General features: G+C 46.7%; 2 protein-coding genes across 5 annotated transcripts in view; one reads left to right on the top strand and one right to left on the bottom strand.

The window, feature by feature from the left end:
• The window catches only part of USP18 (ubiquitin specific peptidase 18), a 30,980-nt gene extending 22,692 nt beyond the window's left edge, over positions 1-8,288 (top strand). For all 3 annotated transcript variants that reach the window (XM_075122248.1, XM_048828347.2, XM_048828340.2), the window contains 3 exons: positions 495-626; positions 4,886-4,935; positions 5,453-8,288. In XM_075122248.1, coding sequence (XP_074978349.1) covers positions 495-626; positions 4,886-4,935; positions 5,453-5,501 — 231 coding nt within the window. In that variant the 3' untranslated portion in view covers positions 5,502-8,288. The remainder of the gene's footprint in view (positions 1-494; positions 627-4,885; positions 4,936-5,452) is intronic.
• Positions 8,289-9,498: 1,210 nt separating this feature from the next.
• Positions 9,499-22,388, bottom strand: LOC125625841 (prostaglandin-E(2) 9-reductase). Of its 2 annotated transcripts, none has more exons than XM_048828379.2 (10): positions 22,085-22,388; positions 18,998-19,165; positions 17,663-17,779; positions 17,169-17,246; positions 14,543-14,665; positions 13,828-13,937; positions 13,355-13,520; positions 10,870-10,952; positions 10,370-10,387; positions 9,499-9,632 (listed from the first exon to the last, which is right to left on the bottom strand). In XM_048828379.2, the coding sequence occupies exons 1-10, from the start codon at positions 22,169-22,171 to the stop codon at positions 9,560-9,562; spliced, it is 1,023 nt and encodes a 340-aa protein (XP_048684336.1). In that variant the 5' UTR covers positions 22,172-22,388; the 3' UTR covers positions 9,499-9,559. The 2 variants fall into 2 exon arrangements, with proteins under 2 accessions (XP_048684336.1, XP_048684345.1); XM_048828388.2 differs by having other exon boundaries at positions 9,499-9,618; positions 22,085-22,387.
• Between the last annotated feature and the right edge of the window lie 400 nt (positions 22,389-22,788).

Here is a 22,788-nt window from a genome sequence, read left to right as displayed (position 1 = left end):
AACTTCCTGCACCCCTCAAGTCATGAGGGAGTAGTAAGGCCTTGAGGTTGCAGTGCTGGCTGCAGATTGGTTTTGTTGCTGTTCCATACTTTGGTTTGGAAAGGAACTTTTCCTTTCTCCCCACCACCTAGTCTCCATGAAACTTCCCTGCTCACAACCGGTTTCTTCGCATTGTGCGGAGGAACCAGGATTTAGCGATAAGAACAACAGGAAAATCTAATCCAATTGGTGATATTTATGAAGCATTTAGCGCCTTGGTATCCAGGCACCTGTTTAGGAGAACTGAATAGTTAGGAAGAATTCTCGTTAAACTGAAGAAAATGGTCTTCATCTTCCAGACAGGGCCATCATTGTCCTGTCGCTTCACTTGACTGGGGAGGATGTTTCACCTTCTCCTGTAGGAAATGGACTTCTGTTAGGGGTGTTTGTCTCTGCTCATCAGCCAGAATTTGGTCTCCGCTGCATTGACAGTATCTCTTTGTGGCTCTTTTTAGGCAGGTTGGCAGTATGATCTCTTTGGTGTTGTTGCTCATTCGGGATTAGCCAGCTTTGGTCACTACTGTGCCTACATTCGGAGTCTCACGGAAGGCAGATGGTACTGCTTCAATGATTCCAGTGTCTGTCAGGTGAGAAAACCAGACCCACAACTCTTCTGTCTTCTCTGCTGTGCATTCTTTTGATCTTTAGCTATGTCCACAAAAGAAAGCACCTCTAACTCAAATTGATGTGTGTGGCTAGACTGGTGCTGAGCTCATTTCTCCATCCTATTCCCTTATGTTACATATGTCTGTGGGTGATTTAATGCCAACCAAGCCACCAGAAGTGTCATGCTTTCCTTACACAAAGAGCAAACAGATACTTTCAGTCTGAGTGACATTAATTTTAGATTAGGAGAACAAAAAGAGGAAATAACTAAAATGGTCTCCCTGAGAGAGCACTCCCTGAGAGAGCACACCACACTCTCTTCTTTTAACAACATGCACTGAACTGAACACAGAATGGCTGCCAATTTCTGCAGACAGTATAGTCCTTAGGTGTTCAGGTGTAGTTCACAGACACAGTCGTCCTGCATTCATACAGTTATTCAATATACCCTTTAGGAAAGGGGTAGATCGAGAGAATGGAGCTGCCTTTCACAGAAGATTATTGGGTACACCCTGCTTACTAGTGGACTTGCAATTATTGGAAGGGGAGGAGTAGAACCTTTCTGGAGAATTGCTGTGCAGTTATCATTATCAATAATTAAATTTGCAGCTGACACCAAGTTGGGGGGTATTGCCAATACAGAGAAGGACTGGAGTATCATTCAAGAAGATTTGGATGGCCTTGAAACTGGAGTAGTAGAAATGGGATGAAACTTAGTAGTGCAAAGCGCAAGGTCATGTACTTAGGGACTAACAATAAGATTTTTTGCTATAAGCTGGGGACATGTCAGTTGGAAGTGACAGAGGAGGAGAAAGACCTGGGTGTACTGGTCATTTTTTGTATGACCACGAGCCACCAATGTGATGTGATGGTGAAAAAGGCTAATGCAGTCCTAGGAAGCATTAGGTGAGGTATTTCCAGTAGAGATAGGGAAGTGTTATTACCATTATACAAGGCACTGGTGAGACTTCTTTGCATCTGTTCCAGTCTGAATTCATCTTTCTTAAACATGGGAGACCAGAACTGCACACAGTACTACAGATGAACGGCTACTAAGATGATTAGAGGAGTGGAAGACCTACCTTATGAGAGAGACTTAAGGAGCTTGGCTTGTTTAACCTAATCAAACAAAGGCTTTATAAATACATCAGAGGGATAAACACCAGGGTGGGAGAGGAGTTATTTAAGTTAATAGCTAAGGTTGACACAAGAATAAATGGATATAAATTGTTCATCAACAAGTTTAGGCTTGAAATTAGGTGAAGGTTTCTAACCATCAGAGGAACGAAGTTCTGGGGCAGCCTCCCAAGGGGAGCAGTGGGGGCAAAAAAACCTAACTGGCTTCAAGTCTGAGTTTGATAAGTTTATGGAGGAGATGGTATGATGAGACTGCCTACAATAGCATGTGGCCCATCCGTCACTGCCAGTAACAGATATAATCAATGGCTGGAGATGGGACACTAGATGGGGAGGGCTCCGAGTTATTACAGAGTATTCTTTCCCAGGTGTCCGGTTGTTGGATCTTGCCCACATGCTCAGGGTCTGACTGATCTCCATATTTGGGGTTGGGAAGGAATTTCCCCCCAGATCAGATTGGCAGAGCCCCTGGGGTTTTTTTCTCCTTCATCTGCAGCATGGGGCACAGGTCACTGGCTGGTTTGAATTAGAGTAAATGATGGATTCTCTGTAACTTGAAATCTTTAAATCATGATTTGAGGATGTCAGTAACTCAGCCAGCGGTTATGGGCAGTGGTGAGCTGGAGCCGGTTCGCACCGGTTCGTGCAAACCGGTTGTTAAATTTTTAAGCAGTTTTAGAACTGGTTGTTAACCCGCTTCCCTGCAGGGGGCGCTAGGCTTTGATGGGCTCCGGCCAGGAAGTGATGTAATTCCTCCTCCGGCCACCGGGGGCGCTGCGCTGTGGGAGCCATGTGGGCTGCCTCCTGGCCCTGGGCATGAGCCCTGGCGCTGCTGCTGCTCCCCTGGCCCTGGGGCTCCCAATGCCGCCTGGTGGGTCCCCGGCTGCTCTGCTGGGCCTGGGCTGCATCCTGCTGCTCTCCCCGTGAGTACCCACCACCCTGCCCGCAGCCAGCCCCTGCCGCACCCCCTGCCCTGCCCGCAGCCAGCCCGTCTCCAGCCACCCCCGCACCCTCTGCCCTGCCTCCAGTCACCCCTGCACCCCCTGCCCTGCCCGCAGCCAGCCCCCATCTCCAGCCACCCCTGCACCCCCTGCCTGCAGCCAGCCCCCATCTCCAGCCACCCCTGCACCCCCTGCCTGCAGCCAGCCCCTGCCGCACCCCCTGCCCTGCCCGCAGCCAGCCCGTCTCCAGCCACCCCCGCACCCCCTGTCTGCAGCCAGCCCCCATCTCCAGCCACCCCTGCACCCCCTGCCTGCAGCCAGCCCCTGCCGCACCCCCTGCCCTGCCCGCAGCCAGCCCCTGTCTCCAACCACCCCCGCACCCTCTGCCTGCAGCCAGCCCCTGCCGCACCCCCTGCCCTGCCCGCAGCCAGCCCCTGTCTCCAACCACCCCCGCACCTCCTGCCTGCAGCCAGCCCCTGCCGCACCCCCTGCCCTGCCCGCAGCCAGCCCCTGTCTCCAACCACCCCCGCACCCCCTGCCTGCAGCCAGCCCCTGCCGCACCCCCTGCCCTGCCCGCAGCCAGCCCGTCTCCAGCCACCCCTGCACCCTCTGCCCTGCCTCCAGTCACCCCTGCACCCCCTGCCTGCAGCCAGCCCCTGCCGCACCCCCTGCCCTGCCCGCAGCCAGCCCTTGTCTCCAGCCACCCCCGCACCCCCTGCCTGCAGCCAGCCCCTGCCGCACCCCCTGCCCTGCCCGCAGCCAGCCCTTGTCTCCAGCCACCCCCGCACCCCCTGCCTGCAGCCAGCCCCTGCCGCACCCCCTGCCCTGCCCGCAGCCAGCCCCTGTCTCCAACCACCCCCGCACCCCCTGCCTGCAGCCAGCCCCTGCCGCACCCCCTGCCCTGCCCGCAGCCAGCCCCTGTCTCCAGCCACCCCCGCACCCCCTGCCCTTCCCGCAGCTGGCCCCTGTCTCCAGCCACCCCCGCACCCTTTGCCTGCAGCCAGCCCCTGCTGCACCCCCTGCCCTGCCCGCAGCCAGCCCCTGCCGCACGCACCCCCCTGCCCTGCCCGCAGCCAGCCCCCGTATCCAGTCAATCCTGCACCCTCTACCCTGCCCGCAGCCAGCCCCTGCCACACCCCCTGCCCAGCCTCAGCCAGCCCCTGTCTCCAGCCACCCCAGCCCGCAGCCAGCCTCTGCTGCACCCTCTGCCCTGCCCGCAGCCAGCCCCTGTCTCCAGCCAGCCCTGCACCCCTCTGCCCTGCCTGCAGCCAGCCCCATACCTCCACTCAGATCCTGCCCTGTCTCCAGCCAGCCCCACACCCCCTTGCCTCCAGCCAACCCCACCCCCTCCTGTCTCCAGCCAGCTCCGCACCCCCTGCCCTGCCCTCAGCCAGCCCTGCACCCCCTTGCCTCCAGCTAGCCCTGCCTCACGCCCCTGTCTGCAGCTGGCCCCCACGTCCACTGGTGCCCTGCAGTTCCCAGGGCAGTAACCCTGCACACCTGCTTCAATGAGGGGGGCAGGGAGCAGCTGGGACCCACACATGTGCACACCCTAGGGTGACCAGACAGCAAGTGTGGAAAATCAGGCCAGGGGGTGGGGGGTAATAGGAGCCTATATAAGAAAAAGACCCCAAAATCAGTACTGTCCCTATAAAATTGGGACATCTGGTCACCCTAGCACACCCCCAGGGAGTGGCAGGGATCCACATGTGAAAGGGAGCTCATTTGTCATTCAGGCCTATCTTTTTAAAAAAGAACTTTAGGCAGGGTTAACATACATCCGTATTTTCCCGGACAGGTCAGGCTTTTTGGTTCTTAAATCAGCGTCCGGGAGGAATTTTTAAAATTTAAAAATTCCTCCTGGGAAGATACAGACGTATGGTAACCCTGTTGGTACAAAAAATACATACTGGGGCACATCCCGTAAATGAGAACTTTTTATAGGGAACCAGTTGTTAAGATTTTGGCAGCTCATCACTGGTTATGGGTCTATTATAGGAGTGGGAGGGTGAGATTCTGTGACCTCTAACCCTAACTCTGCAGGAGGTCAGTCTAGATGATCACAATGGTCCTGTCTGACCTTAAAGTCTGAGAGTCTATACTGTGTCTAACCACAACTCAAAAGAGTTCTTACCAGCACTCTCATGTTTGATTCACTGCAGGTATCGTGGGATGATGTCAAATGTACCTATGGAAACTCACATTTCCACTGGTAAGGGGGTGTATTTTCATTTATCTGATGGTGCTCTGGGGTAAGGAATGGGGTTAGTGGTGGTACGAAAATAATTTCAATTGTGTTTGTCTGGAATAAACTTGGGGGAAGGAGACAACTTCTCACATGGCCGTGGTAATACACTATTACTTAGCTGTAGCAATACTGTACAGTCACAAGTGTGTGAGCAAAAGCGATCTTTCATTGTTCACCCCTCATTGCCTCCCAGTCTCTAAAGAGAGCGAGGTGCTAAACACTTGAGGGTGTTATAGTCAGGGTCTCTCTCGCTCCTCCCTCTGCACTGATAAATCATCAGAGAGTGAAAGGTAGAAAGAATCCATGCTGCCAATATAGCACCTTTACTCTGTCACAATTACAGTGCTATCTGGAGTCCAAAAGGAAGGATGAGGTCACCTGACCCTGTGGTAGGACAACTGAAAAAAAGCTAACTTTGGGGAGTGTGTCTAACTACAGCCTGCCTCATGCACACATTTGTTTTGCTCTTTTCTTCTGCTAGGGGTGAAACTGCATATCTCCTGGTGTACATGAGAAAGAATCCCCAGTAGCCTCATCCAGGCCTGCTTCAGGGACTTGGGGGCTCTACGCAGGCCCCATCCTATTTATGGAATCTGACAGCCGTGCTCCAAGAAGAATATCTACAAATCCATCAGTACGGCAGAGTGGGAGACCTGAACTCAGCTCAGCGGCGACACATCACTGTGTATAGTGTGTGTATGGGGGAGTGGGAAGGTTCTGTGGGGGCACGAGACCGCCCCCGTGTTGCCTCTGCCTCCACCTCCTGGAACTTGATATGTATGTAGACAACAGAGAAGAGCAACCACCTTCCTCCTCCTGCTCTCTGCCCTGTGCTGCCCACAGAACTTGTAGGCACCCCTCCCTGCCTGAACAATCCTCAATCAATTTAGTAAGTGTTCAAATCAAGACCAACAAAAGGAGCAACGGAGTTGGGATGCATAGTCCCCCGTGCGCCATCAGGGTGGGTGGCGCTAGGGTGGGATGGTGGTTAGGGCTGGATCACCTCACTTAACAAGAAGTTGGAGAATTATCGGTCACTTTTTGTTGGGGGTGGGGGAAATAATGACACCCCCAAATCGTCTTCCCGTTGATATGCACCTTGGAGGCTGCTGCTGCTTCAGTGCACCCCCAGCAGCAGCAAGCTGCTGTTGCGGATGCATTGAAGCAGCAGCAGGGTCTGCTCCCTCTTTCCCACTCTCCTCTGAGGTTCTCGGGCTGGAGGGAGCTCCATCTTAGCTGCCTGGCGCTGAGCACCACATCACCACCATGTCGCAGCTCCTCTTCCTGATCTTGAATATGCCCCCCTGACTCACCTCAGTGGGTGGTCTGCAAAGCAGGCAGCGGGAAGCACTGGGTCTCCAGCAGCAGGGAAGAAGAAGCAGCCCCATGTAGTGGGGCAGGTGTGTGTGGGTGGGAAGGGGAGAGCTCAGCCAGATGCCCTGATGCATCCTCCCTTTCCACACTGCACAGACACACAGCCAGGGGGAGCTAGTGCCTCTTGCTGCTGGGTGTCCCAGTGAGAGAGGGTCCAAGAAATATGGGGGGGCTGTGTGCTGCCCCCCCCAAAGCGTTGCCTCTGCCGGCCCCCACCAATTGCCATTGTCTTTTTCTGGTGGCTGCTGCACAGAAATTGTCATTCTCACTCATGCCTGCTGCTGCCCATGACTGTGCTCTGCAGACTGCTCTCAACCACGCTTCCTCCTGCTTTCTAGGCTGCACAAGAGGGAGTGGGTCTATGAAGAAAATGAAAATCATCTTAATCAGCAGAAAAAATCTTTATACTATGCCACATATTCGTGACCTCCTTGTGCCCTTGGTTCAGCTTGCACATTGGCTCCAATGTCAGCGTCATGCAGTTGGAGGGAGGACTTGGGAATTAGGAAGGAAGCGGATTGGACATCAGTGACAAGTAAAAATCAGAAGTACACATATTTATAAAGTCTCATCATCAGGTACACGAGCTTTCACATTTTATCGGTAGAGAAAGATATCATTTTTGATTAGGACCACATTTTACAGTGCTCATGTGCAGCTAGTTCTGGGAACGAGACAGTGACATTGGGCAGTGCTGCAGAGACTGCTTTCTGTACCTAGACTAGATCATCCTGGAATATCTGCACTGGCGTTCACGTCATATCTGATAAGAATAAGTGTAGTGCTGACTGAATAGCGACACGAGCTGTGTGTGTTCTGTCTTGATTGTTATCATGATGAAATTCCCAAGATCATGCCCATAAGTCATAGATTTTTTTTTCTTATGTATATTTTAAAGGGGCTTTCAGGACGGGGAAAGGGCAGGTGAAAGAGTGAGAGTGTAACTGAGAGACTGATTATAGTTAATTAGCAGGTAATTACACCATTGTATGGGCAATCTATTCGGTTCTACTGCATTTTATTTGAAACTTGTATTATATTAATATTATAGTAATATACTAATATTAATAACAGTTGACAACTTACTGCTTGGATTCTGTTAAAGGGTATTCTCTGCTGTGATGGACTATGAATCAGAGGCAGGTCAAGCGTAACTTGGGCCTGGTTTAACTAAAAGTTTGCCCTTCTCCCCAGCTTCCTTTACACCCCACCCCCGCCTCTCACTGACAACCATTTCTTCGCTTCTGGCCACCTGCCCCGAGACACACTTCCACCTCAATCAAGGAGTCTCTTCTCCACTCCCAGAGCAACTGAGCTGCCCTTATTTCCTTCCATGGCCTGGTATTTGGGGATATATCTAGATCACTTAACAAAACTCTGCTGTTAACTCCCCCCCAATTTACCACCACCAGTTTCATATGTGTATGGAACACACACAGCTGTGGTCAATTCACTGTGGAATTAGAATGTTAAGATACTGGGCCCAATTCCTTTCACTTACATGATTTTCACACCAGCACAACTCATTTGGCTTCAATGGAGTTACCCCTTTCTTACACTGCTGTGAGTAAATGGAGAATGAGGCCCAGTATTTTTTGTGTGTGGAGGGCAATTACCCACAAAGCCATGTTAATGGTGCAATTGAAACTGGGCAGAAGTTTAGAAATTCAGTATTTTCCCCACAGCAGTAAGGTTTTCTTTACATTCTCATGCTGAGCACTTGGAGGTACTATGGGGTACATAATGCAATGCAAAGCCAGTGCCACTGTCCATCACTGTGGATGCACAGATTTAGTATTTTGTGTTACTGGACTGCAAATATATTGTGTTATTATATATTGAAAGGCCATATTATGATGCATAGGCTAAGAAGCCTGGAATTGTGGTGGCATCTCTGACTATAAAACATTTGACTTGTGATTAAAATCCCATCCTGAATGCTGCATTAACACATGAATACATCAGTCTCACAAAACATAGTTCTACAGAATTAGGAACAGAATCAAAGAAACTCCTCTCATTAAAGACATGAAGCATGTAAGACCTCAGGGATTTCATCTCTTCACAGCAAAACTAATTTCCATCTTAACAGGGCAGAAGTCTGTGTGTAGAGGACAGGTGCCTGTCCCTTACTTTACTTCTTATCTTTTAAGTCCACTTTCCTATGTCAGCAAAAACAAGGAGGAGTCCTTGTGGCACCTTAGAGACTAACAAATTTATTTGGGCATAAGCTTTTATGGACTAAAACCCACTTCATCAGATGCATGGAGTGGAAAATACAGTAGCAGGTATATATACACAGTACATACATCCACCAATGTGATATATGCCATCATGTGCCAGCAATGCCCCTCTGTCATGTACATTGGCCAAACCGGACAGTCTCTACGCAAAAGAAAAAATGGACACAAATCTGACATCAGGAATTATAACGTTCAAAAACCAGTAGGAGAACACTTCAGTTTCCCTGGTCACTCAATAACAGACTTAAAAGTGGCAATTCTTCAACAAACAAACAAAACTTCAAAAAACAGACCTCAGCCAGAAACTGCAGAACTGGAATTAATTTGCAAACTGGACACCATCAAATTAGGCCTGAATAAAGACCGGGAGTGGATGGGTCATTACAAAAACCAATGTCCCCATACTAATTTCCTCCTACTGTTACTCACACCTTCTTTTCTACTGTTTGAAATGGGCCACCCTCATTACCACTACAAAAGTGATTTTTTCTCCCTTGGTATTCTACTGTTGAGAATAGGCTACTTCCACTTTAATTGAATTGTCTCGTTATCACTGACCCCCCACTTGGAAAGGCAACTCCCATCTTTTCATGTACTGTGTATATATACCTGCTACTGTATTTTCCACTCCATGCATCTGATGAAGTGGGTTTTAGCCCATGAAAGCTTATGCCCAAATAGTTTTGTTAGTCTCTAAGGTGCCACAAGGACTCCTCGTTGTTTTTGCTGATACAGACTAACACGGCTACCACTCTGAAACCTGTTTCCTATGTCAGAATTTCCTGGTAGCCACCAGAGGGCAGCAGAGCCAGCCAGCTGCTTCCCTGAGAATTGCAGATTGCTTTAAACCCAGTGTGACCAAGCCCCTTCTTGTCAGCATATAAAAGAAATGGAGGAAAAGCAAAAGAAATGGGTGTAGTGAGAGCTTTTATTACTATGATGGAGTCAAATGAAATATGCTAAACATGTCTCTAAATGGAGCTCAGAGCTTCTATTTCCTCTTCATTTAGTTTGACAGATACTGGGACATCTTTGTTGTGAGGGCAGAGGATTGTGTTAAGTGAAAATTTGTGCCTGATGAGTTCAGTGAGATGCTAGCTGACACCAAACCTGAGCATCCTCCACTCCCATGGGAGTGCTCCAGGACTGAGCCACAAATGAGTACCTGATGTTTGAGAGACAAGGGGGGTGAGGTAATATCTTTTATAGGGCCAACTTCTGTTGGTGAAAGAGACAAGCTTTTGAGCTTACACAGAGCTCTCCTTCAGGTTGCATAGGCTATGTGTAACTCAAAAGCTTGTCTCATTGACTTACAGAAACTGATCCAATAGAAGATAATACCTCACCCACCTTGTCTACTTAAAATCCTGGAATTAACAAGGCTATACCACCACCTAATATTTGGTTAGTCACTAAGTTTTTACATACTAGCTTGGCTGAGATTTTCAGGAGGCACGGTTCATTCCAAGGGATTAAGTTCTAGCAGCTCAGAATGAAGACAAAATATTTATGAAAGATCGGGGCAGGAACTGATAACTATATTCAAAATACCCCTTTTCCCACTCAGCATTATCAAAAGCAAGAAGGCAAGTCATTGTAAGGATGAGATTTATCTCCTTACCGTGTAGGTTAAATTACACAGTAGAGAAGGTGATGGCAACAGTGTTATAAATGGTATTTTCCCTCTAGAATTGGCCCTAAGTATAGAGCATTATTACTAGTTGCTAACAACACAGGAATTGCAAATGGATCCTCTTTAATAGTCATCAGCAAATGGATACTCAGGATGGTCCAAAAATCTAAAAAACAAAATGCAGATAACAGCTGTTTAATTTCCATGAAATATCCCCATGCAAACTGCAAGCAGTTAAGATGTGACATCTATATTTGCATTATGCAAACTATGCAACACTTATGATAATCATCAAGGATTATTTAATATCTGTATAAAAGGATATAACCGGAATTAATAGGATGATGAAGACAGGTCTGACTGTCAGGAAGAGCTTCCTGCCAGTGAGATCTTTTCAGCGTCCGACCACAGCAATTACTGAAAGCCACTCCAAGAACTTTCTAGTCTGTGCTGTCTAGGGAGCAAAAAACTGATGGTGAGTCTTAGATTCCAAATTTCCACTGCCTGCTGCATTGCAGGACCTGCAGGAAGGTATCAAACCTGACAGTGCTGTGAGACTAGCCACAATCTGTCTTTTGTCCGGCTGTATGGCCCACAGTTGATTTCCGCACACTTAAAAATTCTTAAAACCCAAGTACTGCAACTCACTGTTGACACAGGTCATAGCGAAGGTTTTGGTTCAGGCTATCAATGGCTTTCATGTCCTCCTCTGTCAACTGGAAGTCAAACACCTATCAGAGAAAAAAATGCATCAGATTTGCCTATGGGATGGACCAAATTGGCCCTTCATAAAGCAGGAAGGGATTTCATTCGTTCTAACATGCTTGTCATTGAGAGTGTCAGTCACTGAAATAATAATAATAATAATAATAATTAATACCTATTTCTTATATAGCATTTTTCATCAGTAGATTTCAAAGCACTTTCCAATCTTTATTGTGTTTATACTCACAACACCACTAGGAGGTAGGGAAGCATCTCAATCATCATCCACATTTATAATGGAAAACAACACTCAGGCAGAGAGAGAGAGAGAGTAACTGACTTGCCGAAGGAAGTCCATGGCAGAGTAGGGAATGGAACCTGCAACTTCCACAGCCTAGTCCAGTGCCCCAGCTACTGGACCAACTCCCTCTCCCAAATGCAACCTAGTAGAGGATGATTTCAATCCACTAACCCAGGGGTCGGCAACCTTTTAGAAGTGGTGTGCCGAGTCTTCATTTATTCACTTTCATTTAAGGTTTTGTATGCCAGTAATACATCTGAATGTTTTTTAGAAGGTCTCTCTCTATAAGTCAATACATTATATAACTAAACTGTTGTCGTATGTAAACAAGGTTTTCAAAATGATTAAGAAGCTTCATTTAAAATTAAATTAAAATACTGATCTTACTCCCCTGGCCTGCTCAGCCCACTGCTGGCTTTGGGTTCTGTTCACCTAGGCCAGCAGCGGGCTGAGCGGGGCCGGTGGCCGGGACCCTGGCTGGCAAGGGGCTGGCAGCCAGAACCCCAGACCGGCAGTGGGCGGAGTGGGGCCGGCTGCCAGGACCCCAGACCAGCAATGGGCTGAGCAGCTCAGCCTGCTGCCGCTCAGCCCACTGCCAGTCTGGGGTTCTGTCCGCGGGCTCCTGCCAGCCAGGTCCCGGCTGCCAGCCCCTCTCAGCCCACTGCTGGTCCGGGGTCCCGGCCCTGTCCACATAGAGTAGGTACCTACCTTCTCCCTGGTTCTACCCATTCTCTTCCTCTCTCTGCACTGAGCTGAGGGTGGGAGTGCGCTAAGCACAGGGCTGGGGGTGAAGGAGCAGGCTGGGGGTTGGGGTGCAGGGTCTGGCCAGGAGCTAGAATGAGGGAGGGGGCTCAGGGTTGGGGCAGGAGGTTTGGGTGTGGAGCGCTTACCTGGGCAGCTTCCATTTGGTGTGAGGGGTGCAGGTGGGAATGTGTGTGGGGTGTGTGTGTGTGTGTGCAGGAGCTCCCGTTTGGTGCTCAGAGTGGGGATGGGGATGTGGGGGGTGCAAGAGTCAGGGTGTGGGGTGGCTGGGTATGTGTGGGGGGTGCCAGAGTCAGGGCTGGGGTGTGGGGGGGTTCAGGGGTCAGGGCAGAGGGCTGGGGTGTGAGGGGGTGCAGGGGTCAGGACAGAGGGCTGGGGTGCTCCCAGCCCCCTGCCCTGAGCGGCTCACGGCAGGGGGCTGGAGGGGATATGCCAATTCCACCCCCTTCCCCAAGGTCTCCGGAGCAGAGAGCACGCTGTGGGTCCGCTTTTACCTCTCCCCTCCATAGCAAGGGCTGTCAGCTGATCGAGAGGAGGAGGGGCAGGAACCCAGCACGCTGGGGGAAGAGGCGGGGGGAGGGGGAAGCTTGCCTGCCTGCAAGGAGAGAGCGGTGGGCGGAGGGTGGAGAAGAGCGGGCCGGGCAGGGCAGGATTTTTAATGGCACGCTGCTGTCTGCCAGGGTAGGCAGACAGCAGCGTGTCCTTAAAAATTGGCTCGTGTGCTGTCTTTGGCACGCGTGCCATAGGTTGCCGACCCCTGCACTACCCTCTGGGTTATGGGCCCAGCACACTGCTGCTAGAAGAGTGTCTGCATGTGCATCAAAGGCCAGATACTGAAGTTCTCACCCAATCGTTACTTACTGAGGACGATGTGAGTTTTGCCCAAGTCAGCATTGAGTAACAATTGAACTGAACAACTGAACAGAAACTAAGTAAAGACCTCAGAATTTGGCTCTAGATTAGCAGAGAAATTCCAGACAAAACCTCTTTGCATGAATTAATTTGTGTTGCCTGAGTTGCTTATAGGTTCACTTGGTGATGAGAAACATGTACAGGATAACACTTTGGCCTTTGTCCAACAAATCTCTCTCTGAAATGTCCCTTTATAACTATGCGACCTTTATATTGCAGTAGCACCCAGTGGCCTTAACCAACCTGGGCTTGAATTGTGCGAGGGACTGTACAAACACAGGGCAAATGACAGTCCCTGTCCTAAGGAGTTTGGCTATATGCATGGAGGTGCCGTCAGTCCTCAACTTGAGAGGCCATGTCCATGTAGGGCAGGAACTAAAAGTGGTATTTTATATCCACTATTTTCAAACTTGCGAGTGTGTCTAATGGTATTTCTCCTTTCCACCGCTTTACCTTGAAGTTGTCTTCAATACGCTTTCTGGTGAAGCTCTTGGCAAGGACCACGACACCACGCTGCAGCTGGTAGCGCAGGGCTACTAGAGCTGGGCTTCGGCTGTATTTTTTGGCCAGAGCGTTCAGTACTGGATCCTCTAGCAGAAGTGGAGTGCTTTGATCCACCCTGCAAGGGAATACAGACACGGAGTGAGTGTTTCTGATCTCGGGATCAGTGAGAGCTGAGCCTGTTGGAAGCAATACTTATTTATCATCAGATATTTAGCAAACATATTAGGCCAAATTCTCCACTGCCTGTCTCCTTGTGTGGTCATTTATATCTGTGCCAAATGGGTGCAAAACACAGCCATGCCAATTTGTTAGCATGCTATGCCCACTTTCCAACCATGTAAATGACCACACAAGATCAAGGTAGTGGAAAATCAGATGCATTCTTTTAGTAATGAGACTCAACAGTCAGCTTCTTTCCTTACCATCTCTCCTCTCTGTGAGATCCCAAGGCACTAAAAGCCACCAGCACAATATTTTTGGATTTGCAGAACTCCAGCAATTTTCTTTGGTTGAGGTAAGGATGACATTCAACCTGAAGCATTAGAAAAATGGAGATTTCCGATTGTACAAACAGTGACAGTCACACAACCCACCCCATTATCTCTATCCTACATGTCCAAAATGGCCTTCAGTGCGGTGACCGTAGTTCAAGGCAGGCATATTTATTGGTGCCTGTAACTGCATGTCCTGAGAAATCTAAATACCTGACTGCACCTGCAAATCAGCTCGATATTTAAAAGGGTACCGTTGTAGGCGAAAAGAAATGTGCCTGCAGTTAAGCAGCTGAAATATAATTGCACACTTAATATTGGAAGCCTCATTGAAGCTTGGCTAAAAACAAGAGTTTTTTCCAGAGAAGAAAGCCCCCAAGACAGGAGTAGATTTTCTTATACTTTCCCTTAAAATACAGTCTGATTTCTATGGAATTTCATTACTATCTGAATCAGTGTTTCCAGGAGAAAGGAGAAGCACAGCAAAGTGCAGAGTGACCTGGCTTTGCCCCACTTGGCTTGGGTTGTCCTCTAGCCCTTCTCTCTCTCCCAGGCTCTGCTGCATGACTCTTGTTTTCCAGTTCTCTTTATGGAGTCACAGCGAACCTTTCTGGGCCTTCATTTTAGCTGAAGCTCAGAGTGTTACCTGGTTGCAGACAGGTTTGTACTTGAGTCCAGGTTTGTTCAGGATCATCTCCAGCTGTCTGCGGTTGAAGTTGGACACTCCAATGGACTTCACCAAGCCTGCATCTTTACATGCCTCCATGGCCTGGGAAAGAAAATATGGTCAGGTCCATTGTCACTGCTGCCTATAGCATGAGTGTCTGCACAATGCAGCTTGCGGGACTGGCTCCTACTAGCACAGACTAGAGACTGCTTTGTTTTTTTGCTGTCATTGCATTACTTCCCTACAGAGATCTGTTAGTACACTCAGTATTGCCAACCCCAAGTGTTCAAAAAGCACGAATCAGGCCCTAAAATATCATGAGACTGGTTAAAAAACCATGAGACTTAAAAAAGGAGGGGCTCTTTTTATTTACCTTTTGGTTTTTGAACCTTTAGGGTTTACCTGAGTCATGTTTAGAAGCTTCTCTCCAAACTCATCGTGGTTTAGAAAGTTACTTGTTTTGTTTAAATGAAAGCTGAGATTTGCACACAACAGCAGCATCCCAGGAGTTGTGTTTTAAGAAAAATAGCAAATATCATGAGACTCACAATAAACCTGTGAGAGTTGGGAAACCTGGGCATTTCAGTTCTGACCTAGAACCCTCCTGTGTCATCAGTCCTGGATACAGCTGGGAGGCATTTTTCAGACAAATAGTTTACTTGACAAAAAAGGTAATTTCAATCAACCCAAAACTATTCGAGAACTGGACATGAATCGTTTTGGCAATTCACAAAATGGAGAGGAGGAGAGGGAATTGTGATGATGGTGATGCGGCCATTAGGGTTACCTTCTTAGAAATGAAAAAACCCCAGCACACACACCCCACAAGGCAGCTCTGCAACTCCCCCCGACAGCCACTCATCGTATCTAGAGAGATAACACATATAGACAAGACTGATAACATTGTACGTCTCCTCACGCTCGCTTGACTGAAACCCTCTCTCGCTCATATGCGCGGTGCACTTGTGTGTTGGTGGGCACTGGGCAGGCAGCTGTTGTACTTTCAACAGTTTTGATCTGTTGTCGCTTAAACTGTGCAAGTGGGAACACTGAAGCATCTTTAGCTGGACACAGAAACTTTTAACATCAGATATCCCAGTGTATTGCAAATATATCAGATATCCCAGTGATAATGCAAATCTTTAGACCCACATAAAAAAACCTGGCGGATTAAATGATTTTTCTGGCAACTGGCAAATCCATAAAAAAACCTGGCCAGGTTGGCCAAATACCAGCCAGGTGTTAACTCTAGCAGCCACCCCCTTTAGAACGTTTAGCCTAGTGGTTAGGGAACTCACCTGGGTTGTGGGAGGCCAAGGGAGAATCCCTGCTTTGGAACAGATCAAAATGGACTTTTTCAATTCACAGAAAACTCTGGAAAGCTTCAGTTCAACCTGAGCCATTTTTCCCCCTTTTTTGGAATTTTCCAAATGGAAAGATCTGTCATTTACCTAGCTCTAGTCCCAGGCCTCTCACGTGACGACAACGTGAGTTTTGATGAACTATGGTTTGCCTGCTGGTTTGCCGGAGCAGTGCAAAGTAGCTGGAAAAGGGCCTGAGGATTGAACACCCTAAGTATAGGTGGTGTACATCCCCCCTTTACAGCAACAAAACAGATACAATAGTAAAGAAAAAAGCTAAGAAAATCAAGGTTAATTCTTCCTCCATTTTCTTTCTTGCCCCTCCCCCTCTTTCCTCCAGGAGGTTTCCATGGCAGCCTGAGACCATGTAATTTTTAGGCCTGGTCTACACATGGTTTTTGTACCAGGTATAACTATCTCAGTTAGGGGTTTGGGTTTTTTTTTAACCAAAACATTTGTACAAGTAAACCCCCTGGTGTTGATGCTGTTATACTGATATAAGGGTGCTTAATATTGGCATAGCTTCTTTCCCCCAGAAGGGAAATAAGCAGTAACATTTGTGTTTAGAGAAGCTCTTTGTTTCTTTTAGAAAAACAGCATCAGGAGGGACCCTGTCAACACACCTTAGTCATCATTACTGGACTAATAACAGAACTGCCTTGTATCTTAACATAGCCTTACAAAAAGGGTGGTCAATTATTTTTTTGTCAAGGTTAAAATTTCTTGGTCAAGGTACAGTCAAGGTCCAGACTCCAGCGAAACATTTTTCACTCTGTAATGTTAACAATGATAGTAAGTAAATAAAACGATTCCAGGGTCTGTTCAAAAGCATCTAGCTGCCCAGTTTTGGCCCACGGCCCGCTTACTGACTGTTTCTGCTTTACAATATTCCATGCTTCCATTCTCCCAGGTGAGTAATATTTTTCTGCAGGTGAGTAGGATCATAGGAACTACCATACTGGAGCAAACCAGTGGCCCACTTTTTCCTGTTCCAAGAGTGACCTCTACCAGCTGCTTTAGAGGAAGATAAAAGAAATCCACAATGGACAGCTACGAAATAACCCACCTCCAGGAAAAGTTTCTTCCTAAACCCCTCTTAGAATTTAGCTTATGCCCTGAAATAGAGATCTGATTTTTTGTTTTCTCATACACTCATGGGTAAGTAGAGTTTGTGCCTGGCCTGGTAAGTTTTCATTACAGTTTTGCATAGGTGTTTTCATGTTATACTTGTACATAATACCCACCTCCCATGTGGCACAAAGGTCTACGTTATCAAAAATCAATTTTCCATTTTCATCCACCGGGCATAAATCATCTCCAGGCTTAAAAACAAAAGAAATAATATAATCAGATAAACCTCCCCTTCGGTATGACACTTGATGTGAATTGCTTTCTGGAGAAATTCTGGAAATATATTAAGCTATTGTGGCATGTCAGTAACTCAATATTCACAGCACATTTAACCTTTATTATTAAGTGCAAAGTTCTTTCTGAAACCTGATGGATGTTCAGTCCATCAGTTTCCTTGATTACCTCTGCATCCCTAATATAAATGAAAGCCCATTTTATATCTGATCTGGAAGAAATATACATAGGGAAATTGTTTGGTATTGTAAAGCCCTTTGCTCCTTACAGCAATGTCTCTGAATCAAGCAGTTAACATTTGGTCTGTCTTAAAGCAAAAGGGGAACAGTGGGGACGAGATTCTCCTGTGTTCAGCCAGAACTTTTTTTTTTACCTTTAAAGATAGGGGTGTATGAATAATATAGAGATCAATGTAGTCAAACTGCAGGCTCTTCAGTGACTTTTTCAGGGCTGATTGGACCATCTCAGGAGCGTTAAAGGTGCTCCAAAGCTGCAAAGAGTGAAAATAGAATAAGTGCCATCAGAATCGTAGGTTCACAAGGCTGATTCCCCAAATAACTTTATTCTTCTATATCTCAGGCATGAAATGTCATGGTATCTACAGGTTTCAGAGTAACAGCCGTGTTAGTCTGTATTCGCAAAAAGAAAAGGAGTACTTGTGGCACCTTAGAGACTAACCAATTTATTTGAGCATGAGCTTTCGTGAGCTACAGCTCACTTCATCGGATGCATACCGTGGATACTGCAGCAGACTTTATATACACACAGAGACTAACCAATTTATTTGAGCATGAGCTTTCGTGAGCTACAGCTCACTTCATCGGATGCATACCGTGGATACTGCAGCAGACTTTATATACACACAGAGATCTGTGTGTATATAAAGTCTGCTGCAGTATCCACGGTATGCATCCGATGAAGTGAGCTGTAGCTCATGAAAGCTCATGCTCAAATAAATTGGTTAGTCTCTAAGGTGCCACAAGTACTCCTTTTCTTTATGGTATCTACAGTATATTATGCATTATTTTATCCAAATTTTAATTTTAATAATATACAAAGTCTATGTGTGCCCAACATTTAATTAATGTTGCATCATCATACCCTGCAGCACGAAAAAGTGAACATTCATACAGGAACTCTGTCCTCTACGGGCACCATGAGGGTAGAAATTGGAAACAACTAATGTGTCTTTCAAAATCAATTTAATCCAGTCTCGGACCACAAATAACGCACCAATCCTAATTATATGGCTATTGCACGCATAGTTACAGTTACCAGAGTTAAGATCGTTTAGGTGCCTAACCTGTGTATTTCCATAGCTTACCATATTTGGATTTCTTTCAAGTGTAACTTTAAATCTCTGTCACCTGGTCTGTAATGATTGGCTTGGGGATAATTACAGCATCCCTTCTAATGCTTTTACCCTTAGGTTACTAACACGTACTCTCCCTTAACTTCAGTAAAATATAGTTTTCATCTGGTAACTGTATATAGGCACCATGCCTGCTAAAGCTCCAGCTGGCACTAAATGCATTTAACACTTTTCCCATGTGATTAGCACCTGGTAACAAGAGGGGTGTTTCAGGCAAATCCTGTCAGCCTGCTACAACTTGTACTAACCCCTTCACTAAAGTCACTGTTTTCTTGCTGCCGAAAGGCAGCATAGAAAAAAGCAGAGAACGAGTGATGGGATTTAGAACAAAATTACCTTTCCTGTGTAAAATATGTCCTCTCTTTTGACCGTTCCATCTGCAATCTTCTCTCGAATGGCTCGCCCAACCTCTTCCTCATTCTCATAGAAATAGGCTCCATCTATATGGCGGTAGCCAACTTCAATGGCCACCTTTACAGCCTCCTCACACTTACTTTTTGGAACCTATGAATTAAAAACAGAAAGCCTCAAACATGTCTGGCTTAGGGATGATATTTTAAAGTGTGGTTCCAGTATGAAAAGTGACCGTGTAAAAATGTCACCTTCTTACTCAGACGCTTTCTCTGTGTGTATTCACACTCACCTCTGCTTACGTTAGTGAAAAAAGTAAATTTGCCATTATGGAAAAGTCCTATAGAATTTAATAGACAATGACCATAGTTCTACAGAATTTTTAAACCAATCTACACATTCTATAGAACAGATGTAATTCTCTAATAAAGTCTCACATTGGTTTAAAAATGTTTCAGAAAAGTGATACATTTCTATTACATTCAATAAGCTTTTAGACACCATTTAAAGAACTCTATTTAATTGCTAAAAAATCTTATTACTTTCATCCCTATTAAATTCTATAGGCCAATCTATTAAAGATAACGGGATGGCACAGGTGTCACTGAGACCAGAATTTGGCCTTCACGATCCTTTTCCTGATGATGATACATAAGAAGAAAACAACACAGCTTGCCTCTCTTGTTGAATGTCATTTTCACAGCCCTAGGAGTCAGAAAATACATTTTTTAGTTGTAAATTGACCACATTTAATCCTGAAATCACTTGAAAGACAATAATATGGAACCACACTGTAATTTTTACAGAATCCCTTTTCAAACTAGAATCACACTTTTAGTCACTAATCACCTAAAAGTGAGGGGGCAAGTTCTGGCCTCATTTACACCAGTGCAACCTCCATTGATTTCAGTAACCTTTGATTCATCAGAGAGTATCACAAGTTAAACCATTGGAATGCTGATAATCTGCACAATGAATCAATGTCTCAGGTCCTTATTTATCTGAGTCAATGAAAGTTCCTGAAGGACTGAATAACAATCGAGTAAGGAGCAAAAGGTTTGACCCACGCAGTCCCCTGATAGGTGAACTTTTCAAATAAGATAAAATGTCCAGGATTTTTGTGGAGCAGGTGTTGCAAGCTCAGAAAGAGCTGTCTCTGTTCCCTGATTGGTCCCTCCTCTGCAGCTGCATCTGCCAGATTCTGCCCACGTAGGCCCCCACTCCCAGACCTGGGAAGGAGGAGAAGCAGGGAGGCGCTGACTGATGGCTGGCACCACGTCTTGGACCTATGCCAGCTGCCCTGCCACCGTGACAGGGAGCAACAATGCTCCCCACCTCAAGGTGAGGCCGCAGGTGCCCCCTTGAGCCCCACCCAAATACCCCCTCCAGTACACACACCGCCTCCAGCACCCCTCAAATACCACTCCCAGTACACAGACCCCTCCAGCACCCCTCAAATACCACTCCCAATACACAGACCCCTCCAGCACCCCTCAAATACCACTCCCAATACACAGATCCCTCTGCCACCCACAAAAACCCTCCTCTCACACACCCCAAGTACCTCCTCCCAGACAGGGGTACTGGAACAATTTGTATAGAGGGGGTGCTGAGAGCCATTGAACCAAACTGTAACCCTATATATGATGGAAACCACTTCAAGCCAGTACCCTAGTTCCAGCACCTATGCTCCCAGTACACACATCCCTCCAGCACCCCCCCCCAAATACCCCACCACAGTACACACATATCCCTCCAGCACCCCCCAGCTGTACCCCCCTGCAGCTCCCCCCACTCCCGAGGCAGTGTCCTCTTTTTGGGAAACTGAAAGATGGTAACCTGTACATGAGTGAGTGTGACATCAAAGGGATTTTGCATGGGCTCAAGAGCCTGCCCACGCTCATTTGATTTCAAGATTTGGGTCTTGGGCAAGTTCTTTTCTTCAGTTTCCCCATGTATAGAATTAGGATAGTGATACTTACCTTCCATTGCAAAGTGCTTGGGATCTATGGGTGAGAGAGCTGTAAGTACAATATCGTGATTTTTAGTCACTACTAATTTGGGTGGACTCTGAACCCGGGAGTGACAAAGAGATAAAAGGCTTTGTATCCCATTACCTAAGTCCCCTATTCTTTTCAAGGTCAGTCTTTGTTTGCTCACCCCATGAAGCAAATACAGTTTTGAATGGTGTCAGCACATTTATTGTTTATCTGGCACAGAACATGTATTTACATGTAGCTACACAATCAGAGAGTGAGAGAGAAGAAAAATAACAGCTGCTGCTGGGAGACTCTGAGCAGTAATTAAGTTACAAATAAGATCACCAACTTCTTCTCCCTCCTCACTCAAAAGGGACACTCATCTGTCATCAGCTTAGTATTATCGTTGGAGGGATGTTCCTGAAATACAGGGTAGTGCTGAGGGCACATGTCCTGATTGAAGTGCATAACATTTTGAATGGCCCAGAGAGGATGACACAAAATTACTCAAGAGAGTAAGAGGGTGAAAAACAATGGAGCATAAATTAAAGCTCTGAAAGTCGTGTAGACATGCCTTTAAGCACAGCATGTGGAATTCAGGTGTGGAATGGACTCCCCAAAACAGCAATAGGAGCTGCAGTTGTAAACTTACAGGCACTTAGAAAATACAACACAATAGAGAACAAATAGCTGGATTCCAAATATCGCAGTATAGAAATCCTTAACAAGTGTATAAAAACTACCCGGTATAGAACAATTGACAGTTAAATGAGGAAAGAACTGGAATAGCAAAGCAAGCAGCAGGTCAGGACTGATGTGTATTGCAGAGAGGCTGTGGGTCCATGAATGGAACAGCTAACCTGATGGCAAGTCAGAGATGAAGTGCACTGCAGAACTGCATGGGGCCCATTGTTGGAACCGCAGAAAGTGCTGCATGCCGGGATGGAGAGCTCTGTGGAGGAAACTGTACAGTGCCTACCCTCACTATCTAGATCTTAGTGCTGTCAGTCACTCATTTTCATGCACAGCACCAAACTTCATACAACAAACACAAATTTCCTACTCTGGAATAATCTATAAAAGGTTTACTCACTGTATCGGGGGCATAGGTACCAAATCCGACCACAGGAATTCTGTGCCCATCATTCATTTTCACAGATGTATCTTTGCAGAGCTCCATTGTCCTCCACTGAATGGTTTATGCTGGTTCTTTTGTGAAGCTTGAAATGTTGCTATACTTCTGCATAAGCCAGTGAGCAAATGCAGCCCCTGACTGAATATTACTTTTATTTACTGAGGCATGGAGACTGATAGAGTAACCAAGCCTATAACTGCAGTCTCCAAAGGGGTCAAAAATGCAACACAAACCAAGCTGGGAGATATTCTGCATTGCTTAATACAAGGCTCAAAGATTAATCAGTTTTTGTAATGCACACGCTCGTGGGGAGCGGGGTGGGTGGGGGTGGGTGGGAGGGAAGGAGCTAAAATTTAATCTGATCACTGCTGGAAAAACAGCTGCAAAGAGGAATTAAGGTCTCCTCTTTCCTAAAGCTGGAAAGGGGACAAAGAACTCTTTGAAATTCATTCTCTCTTTGGCACTGAAGTTGTTTATCACATCACTGGGAAAATGTGACCCCAAGCTGGGACATTAACACACACATTCTCCTAACTGGTTTCAGAGGAACAGCCGTGTTAGTCTGTATTCACAAAAAGAAAAGGAGTACTTGTGGCACCTTAGAGACTAACCAATTTAATTACCAGCAGGACAGTGGGGTGGGAGGAGGTATTGTTTCATAT

The sequence above is a fragment of the Caretta caretta genome, chromosome 1 (assembly GCF_965140235.1).
Source record: "Caretta caretta isolate rCarCar2 chromosome 1, rCarCar1.hap1, whole genome shotgun sequence".
Lineage (NCBI taxonomy): Eukaryota > Metazoa > Chordata > Testudines > Cheloniidae > Caretta > Caretta caretta.
The sequence above is the reverse complement of the archived record's forward strand: the minus strand, read 5'-3'. Positions and strand labels throughout refer to the sequence as shown.

Bases quoted from the DNA above. Each gene is read 5' to 3' on its own strand.
- LOC125625841 (XM_048828379.2), bottom strand. From the start codon at position 22,171: ATGGAGCTCTGCAAAGATACATCTGTGAAAATGAATGATGGGCACAGA. The intron at 19,166-22,084 runs GTGAGTAAACCT...TTTAATTCATAG, and splicing joins GTACCTATGCCCCCGATACA to GTTCCAAAAAGTAAGTGTGA. The intron at 17,780-18,997 runs GTAATTTTGTTC...CACTCTTTGCAG, and splicing joins ACATATTTTACACAGGAAAG to CTTTGGAGCACCTTTAACGC.